An 8,031-nucleotide genomic window follows, 5' to 3' on the forward strand; every position below is an offset into this window, starting at 1 on the left:
AAAGGGTGTCACTTTCTTTTACCATACCAGGGGTGCGAAACTCCTCCCTTCAGGCAAATTCGACAACCCTAAATAGCCGAAAGGGATAGCGCCATGTATCAGAAAGGGACAGCATGATTCGACCTTGAACCGCTGTCAAACTTCGGTTTTATAGGAAGTTTCCTTTCTGTACAGTAGTACTATTATTTATTCTGTGGCCATACAAGGGAATAAGGTGCGACTACTTGCGGAACGAATATAATAAAGGAGAATATCATCTATTAGTGTTTAAGCGCCTTCAGGGCGGATTCAGGCTAGCGTATTGTACGCGCGTATAAGCTTATTATTGGAAGTGCTTATGCTCTGGTTTCCTAGGATAGCGGTCATAGCGGTGCCGTCATATAGCGGCCGTCTCCATTACAAATACTGCGACATCCATATTTAGCCGTATTATTTAGTATGGAGATGGCCGCTATATGACGGCACCGCTATCCTAGGAAAACCAATCTTTACGGTTCGCACATTTAGATTAGGTATAGGCAGACCAGAAAAAAAAAACTAGTATAAAATATGAATAATTTATAAGCATAAACATAAATTTCTTATCCTAACTATTCTACAAATTGCTAGTGCCAGATTTCTCCACTAGTTCCAGCAGCGTGTGTAGAGAAGTATCAAACAGTTCACAGCGAATGGGCATCTCTAGGGAGTAGAATGGGTTCTTGAGTGCATAGTCTGAATACAGCTCGTAGATGCGTTTGAGTACCGCCTCGCTGCCTGTCATACTTGGCTCCGTAACCAGTATGAACTTCACACCTGTAACATTTTAAGGGCTATTCAGTCTAATCAAACAAGGCCTTTGTCAAGAATTATACAAGCCTTTATTGGTAGCGAGGTTTGCTATTCTTAGTTCAAATGTTTCTAGGTTGTGACCATGTTTAAGTCATTCCAGTATTGACAAAAAATTGAGAATTAAAGGAAGGAGGAATATATTTTCACCATCAAAGATATTTATACTCTCCACATTGATGTGTAATCTTTGTTTACAAAAAGAAACTTTAATCAGAATAATATTTTTTAAATAAATAATAAATGTAATTTGTTGCTGGCAATCTTTATTTGCTCATATAGGTACTCTTTGGTGTATTTTAAAAAGATGGTTTTAATTTATACTATGTATTAGAAACAGAAAAAGTTCTTATAGCTAGCTAACCTGTGAGGGTCTGGAAGCAAGAAAGCTTGAATGAGTCAGCAGTGAGGGACTCTATGCCTGAGCACTTAGGAACAGGGCTTAGCTGGCTGGCCAGTGCAAACAGCGGGTAGAACATACTAGCCAGAACAATTTTTTCATTTGTGGTAGCGCGAGGCCTGCCAAATTTTAGGCTTAGTGGGTAGTTTTCCTGAAAATTTTATATAATTATGTACTTGATGATTTGGGTTAGCTATGATGCTATGACGAACTAAACATGAGAATTATATTTTTTTAGGTGTTAATGCATTATGTAGACCCAGGGCATTCAAGTAGCAGCTGAGGATTAAACAAGGATAAACACTAAGAGAAGAATAGGAGATTACGTATATTATCTGCATTGTGCAGGTTGGATTATAATTTATATATTTAAAACTTTAAGTTAATTGATATTACCTTAGTTTCTATAATAGTGAAGACGTCCCTGCCATCTTCTGTCGTCCTGCCAGTCACTGGAGACCCGTTTACAGAGAGTAGTACGTGTCCAACTGCAAAAAAATCGCAAGGAAACAATCAATATAAGTAATGCGTTTAAAGTAGTTTTCACTGGTTTCTAACACTATGATTCATGAGGAGAACAACTTTAGGACCTGTGTGAATGGAGTGGTATTTAGGCTTACCGTTTATTCCGTCTCTTTGCCCAAATACTACTACTACTTTCTTATTTTCGTACTGCAGTTTGATATCCAGTGGAAATCCAAAGGTTTTCTCAGTTTCCACTCGTGGAATGTTGTGGTCGTAATTGTATATAAGTCCCCCGGACTTACTTACGATGAACACACCGTATATCACCATAATTAATGACTTTAATTTAACTAAAACTTGTAATAAAATGCATTTATCATCAAAACACAACACCCACAAATGACACTTGACAGTAGACAGTACTAATCTTGGCTCGTTCTGATATTGCAATATTATTGACACAATTTTACATTTATATTAATTTTATGTACTACAATGTTTAAAATATTACGATATAAAATAATATACCATATTTAAATCGTTATTTAAAAAATCTTTCTTGATATAGGTGTAACTATTACTGGGTCGGTGTCAGAGGGCTTACCGCGAACCACGTTTTTAAAATATTACGATATAAAATAATATACCATATTTAAATCGTTATTTAAAAAATCTTTCTTGATATAGGTGTAACTATTACTGGGTCGGTGTCAGAGGGCTTGCCGCGAACCACGTTCGACGTCTTGCCTCCCTGTCACACTTACGTACGAATTTACAAGTGCGACAGAGAGGCAACACGTCAAACGTGGTTCGCAGTAGGCCCTCTGGTTCATGTCATGGATTACGAATAACGTAGGAAAATAAAGTTTTTGAACACGTCGTTTTGACACTTAGCGAAACAGTATTGCTAGTGTTCAAAATAAAAACATTGCCAAACACGAAATAAATTATTTAAAACAAGGCCCCTACCTTTATTGTTCTATTTGACGGCGCAGCAACTAGTATCATTTCTCTCTCCTCGCTCTTTTAAAATGCCATTTGTCAAAAAAGGACAACTATACTGTTGACAAGATGGACTTCAAATCCAAGTGGCCCCTTTTTAAGTAGCTAACACACTATCGCACCGCACCAAGGTCATTGAGGGACGCACCCATAAGTAAGAGGAAGAAAGCGATATCTCTTTCTCCCTCTTACTTATGGGTGCGTCCCTCGATGACCTTGGTGCGGTGCGATAGTGTGTTAGCTACTTTAGGCGACCCGGGTTGTGCATGGGTGCGTAAAAACGTATATGTGTGCTCTTTTAGGGATGTGAAAAGTCGATTTTAATCATGTTATATATCGATAAACGCTACACAGCGGAACGAAATAGCGATTAATTGAAGCTTCAATATCTTCGTTAAACATAAACATAATTGAAATGCTAATGGATAATGAATATATTATAATGTAATAAAATAATTCAATTATTGCGGACCACCTATTTTAATAGGTATTTATGTATTTTAATTAAATATCTGAACTTTCCCTTGGTTCTCTCCTGGGGCGTGACTACAAAATTGTGATCTGATAACCACAATAAAGAAAAAAAGCGTTTTTGTTCATTTTAGGTATAGTTAAACCTTTGAAGTAAAATTAAAATTGCAAGAAATGTCGGTAGTTTATCGATATGACTTTATCGACATGGCTACAGCAAAGTGGGTCGCTTTGTTAATCGTACACTAAACAAAAAGTGGTCCCACTGACAGCTCGCTTGGAAGGCATCTGTATATATTCTTATATCTATGATTTAAAATGTAGCCAATAGATGGCGTAAATCTTTATCCTTACCAGATTTCATGTAAAATTGGCGGCCAAGATTCACAATATAAGTTATCAAGTCTCACTGTCTCAGCGAAAGCCAAGCCCTTAAGCCTGACTTTACCAACCCCCTATTTCATATATTCCTTAACTACACACCTTATCCTGTGAATTTGAGCTCTCTGGTGTTATTTGGCACGAAGCTATGAGGAGTATGAGTGAGGGTTCGAAAATAAGACGAAACAGTTCGTGAAAAGGAGGTATAAAGACCTAGTGTTTTTTATAGTCTTGACGGGGGTACTGCCGTGCCTCCGGAGCCACTGCCCTAACACCATCAAACACTGATAGTACAACTCAAAGTAATATTTGCCAACAGTGTGCATATACCTACCGGAAGATTCTTCCGCTGATATGATGTTGATATTAAGCATCTCATCTGGGGATCACCGAGTGAACTGACTCATCCATCGCGTCAATAACGCAGCTGCAATCTAATCTGCGCAATCATAACACCCAACTTGTATCATTCAACACATTGTGATGTGCTCGGATAGTATGGATATTTTGGTTCGCAAACCTGATATAACGATACGGTAATTATCTTTAATTCCGAGGGGCACCCCTTAATTTGTCGGGGTTACAATAAAACCTATCTATCCCATCTAAGGGCATTAGCTGAATATAATGAATTTTTTGCTTCAGATGGTCGCTCGGGACGATCGGCATTTTTAACAGTTTGCTATAGTATTATTGCCGCTGCCACTCGGCGCGTGGCTACGCAAACTGTGGTCGCTCTAACTTTGCGGTTGAATCGGTCACTGGCGAGCCCGGTAATATAATATGTATTACTAGCTTTTGCCCGCGACCTCGTCTGCGTGGAATTAGTGATAGCAGCTAAAGTATGTATAGCGCCTGGATAATGCTAATATCAATCATTCAATTCGCGCATTGCTTACTTCAATTAGGCAATTAATACATTAACTATTTGTATTCCACCCCTCTTTGCACTCTCTTCAGGGATGATTTCCGATATAAAATTCCTATATGTCCTTCCCCGGGACTCAAACTATCTCTATACTAAATTTCAACTAAATCGGTTCAGTGACTTAAGCGTGAAGAGGTAACAGACATGTCAGACAGACAAAGACATATTAAAGTATATGGATTTATACGATAATAGGTTATTTGCAAACGTTGCGTAGACGGGAAATACTTACTATTCTTCCGCTGATATGATAATGATAAATATCTGCGGATCGTAGTGAGAGTAGTGACTCCCCTGTAATCTTATCACTTCATAACATAATATCTAACACACACCCGAATTGAAATCATAGGTAGGTAATTATTTAACCTTTGTAATATACTCATATCATTATAACGTGGTAACTTGCAACTTACCTACGCGGTTATCACTCTAATTCGTATCTTGTAAATTTGAAACATCTCCATCCCACAGTAGGTACTTATAGGTAGTACTGTCGTTATCATTGTTATCAAATATATCGAGGCGGCCAAGATACGTACTCAGTAAGATCTGACCGGAACGCCTCTATTGTCAAAGCGCTAGAGTGCGTGTTCAGATATTTTTGAACATCACCGCCGCTCCGATATATCAGATGGCGACTGTATACCTAGTCCAAATCTAAATAGGTGGTATAAATTTTGGGTTAAACCGTCCGCGTATGACGCAAGTAACAAGGCTGCGAGATCGACTATTGAATTGGTGAGCAAATTCAGGGCTATAACCGCGAAAATCGAAGTTCGCAAATTGCGAGGATTTTTCTCTGTCACTCTAATTACGCCTTCGTTGGAGTAAAAGAGAAAGATCCCCGCAATTTGCGAAATTCGGTTTTTGGGGTAGCCGCTCAGATTATTAATATGTCTGTTCGTCCGTTTTTTGCGGTTTGTAACGCCTGTGTTTTCGGCCTTCTCGAAGAATATAAAACATGCACTTAGAAAACAGTATCATTAAACCGTCATCGCCAACCACATTGTTAAGAGTCTCACGAATCTGCTGCGATAAAGCCGCTTCCATACAATCCAAGTTACGATCTCATCAACGCGCTTATATAATTAATTTTATAGTATTAATCTTCCTTAATTAATTTTCTAGTGTCAGAGTTTCAAGATAACATATTCATATATTACACTTTAAAATTTAGAAGTTAGTCTTCTCAAGTTTACAGAGGATTGTCATATTTTTAATAAGTCTCATCGTCATTTTTAGGGTTCCGTACCCAAAGGGTAAAACGGGACCCTATTACTAAGACTTCGCTGTCCGTCCGTCCGTCCGTCCGTCCGTCCATCTGTCTGTCACCAGGCTGTATCTCACGAACCGTGATAGCTAGACAGTTGAAATTTTCACAGATGATGTATTTCTGTTGCCGCTATAACAACAAATACTAAAAACAGAATAAAATAAAGATTTAAATGGGGCTCCCATACAACAAACGTGATTTTTGACCAAAGTTAAGCAACGTCGGGAGTGGTTAGTACTTGGATGGGTGACCGTTTTTTTTTTGCTTTTTTTTGTTTTTTTTTTTGCATTATGGTACGGAACCCTTCGTGCGCGAGTCCGACTCGCACCTGCCCGGTTTTTTAAATAGGTAGCTCAACATTAAAATTTGCTTTATTTAGGTAGTTATATTTTGTGTTTTGGACATTGTTGCAACGCGGATCTTGGATGATGCGCGAAACGTTTATGCTAATTCAATGCGCTTATTTGTTAGTTGATAATAAATTTATATTATGTTCCATGCCTATGTAATAAATTTACCTATACCGGGTGTGGCCTGTAATACGAGCAAAAAATTTAACTGTAGGCTGCTAGGCTGTACTCCTCATACTGACCAACATTTGTTCAGCAACTTTTAAAAATAACTTGTGATTTGATTTTTAATACACTTTAAAGTTTATTCTAAGACGCAATGTATTGCGAATTTTCTTATGTTTAAGACATGACAAGCAACGTCAATCAATAATGATATGGCATGGCGATGGCGTCCATTGAAGATAATATTTATTTTGTATGAAAAATAGGAAGTTTAAATACTTCATAATTTTTAAAAGTTGTTGAACAAAAGTTTCACTGTTTGAGGAGTACAATCTATGTTTTAATTATTTGCTCGTGTTACAGGCCACACCCGGTATAATAAGGAACATAAATCAATAGTACAAGAAAATGACAGGTAGGGGAAGCTGTTCTACCTCGGACAGTTTTTTCTTTAATGAATTTTAGAAAAAAAACTAAAGGCTGCAGAATTATTTTTTATCCGAATATTATAAGATACATTAATAAACTATCTAATACGATATATAATTTAAAGATTAGATTATTTATTTTGATGGAATACGTTGACGAAAAAAAAGGAAAAAGTGTCTAAGGAACAACACCCCTGTTGTACCTTGGTCATTTCCCGTTGTACCTTGGACATGATAATTTTAATTACTAAATTTATAATATAATCATAGAAATAATATTTATATATGAAATCACAGATATTTTTAGCATATTTACGCCATTAAATAGATTTTTCTAGAACAATTACCTTAGAAAAATATACTTAGCAATGGTAATTTTTTATTTTTGCCTAAAACATTTTAGGCATGCTTTCTAAGATCGATAACTTAGTAACTTATAACGCACATAACTAATCATTAGAAATATGGCAAATATGAAACCTTAAGTTTAAAACAAATTATTTACAGTATAAGCAAGTACGGGCCAAGGTACAACATATTTTCGGTGTCGGAGGTACAACAAAGCAACTTTTTGGACAAGTAAGCTTCGTGATAGCACTTCCAATTGAGATTAGGCTGAATTGATCCTATCATCGAGATCGAGTAGCTAATTAACTTAACTTGAGCTTATTATATTAAGTTTTATTATTATCTATTAGTAACACATGAAATAATCATCCTTGATGTAAAGTTCGAAATAGTGACTTTTTTTATAACACAATTGATATTTTAATTTTTTTCTTGAGTTACCCGCCGCTCTCATGTTTCATTGATAGTTTGTTTTTTATACTTAATAATAACGTTTCAAATAATATACATGAAATATATCAATAACCGTGGCAATGTCCAAGGTACAACAGTTTCCCTACATTGTACAATAAAAATTGCAACGTACTTAAAATTAAATGGACAGTTTGAACACTTGTAGAATTTGTAAAGGTAAATAATAAGCTAGGTTCTTTCTTCAGAACGACTCTCTTGAAAGTAACTTACTTGATTAGTACTTAAATAGGTAATTTCAAGATCACCTTCCCGGTTAGGTTAATAGGTTAGTACTTGTACATAATATGTAGGTTTCCAAGACTACACAATTAGCATGAACCAGGATTCTAACCCACACGATCACCGGCTTACGAGCAGTAGGTACCTACACCCATGCATTTATTGTTTTTATCAATCAATACATATTTAAACGCCACAACGTCATTGCGATTTTTACGAGTATCTCCGCAGCGTAGAGTTCATTTTTGTTTGTTGCCAAGCTTTATCATAAAACTAAACACTTTACGGCAGTTAAA

At 36.5% G+C, this 8,031-nt stretch overlaps 1 protein-coding gene across 1 annotated transcript; it reads right to left on the reverse strand.

Moving 5' to 3' along the window:
- Positions 1-543: 543 nt before the first annotated feature.
- Positions 544-2,098, reverse strand: LOC134670374 (trafficking protein particle complex subunit 4). The gene is made up of 4 exons (XM_063528201.1): positions 1,849-2,098; positions 1,625-1,716; positions 1,193-1,379; positions 544-795 (listed from the first exon to the last, which is right to left on the reverse strand). The coding sequence occupies exons 1-4, from the start codon at positions 2,021-2,023 to the stop codon at positions 596-598; spliced, it is 654 nt and encodes a 217-aa protein (XP_063384271.1). The 5' UTR covers positions 2,024-2,098; the 3' UTR covers positions 544-595.
- Between the last annotated feature and the right edge of the window lie 5,933 nt (positions 2,099-8,031).

Source organism: Cydia fagiglandana, chromosome 1, assembly GCF_963556715.1.
Source record: "Cydia fagiglandana chromosome 1, ilCydFagi1.1, whole genome shotgun sequence".
In the NCBI taxonomy this organism is placed as follows: Eukaryota; Metazoa; Arthropoda; class Insecta; order Lepidoptera; family Tortricidae; genus Cydia; species Cydia fagiglandana.

Coding starts and splice junctions, on each gene's coding strand:
- LOC134670374 (XM_063528201.1), bottom strand. CDS start 2,023: ATGGTGATATACGGTGTGTTCATCGTAAGTAAGTCCGGGGGACTTATA. Junction 1,380..1,624: donor TCACTATTATAGAAACTAAG/GTAATATCAATT, acceptor TAAAATTTTCAG/GAAAACTACCCACTAAGCCT. Junction 796..1,192: donor TTGCTTCCAGACCCTCACAG/GTTAGCTAGCTA, acceptor AAAATGTTACAG/GTGTGAAGTTCATACTGGTT.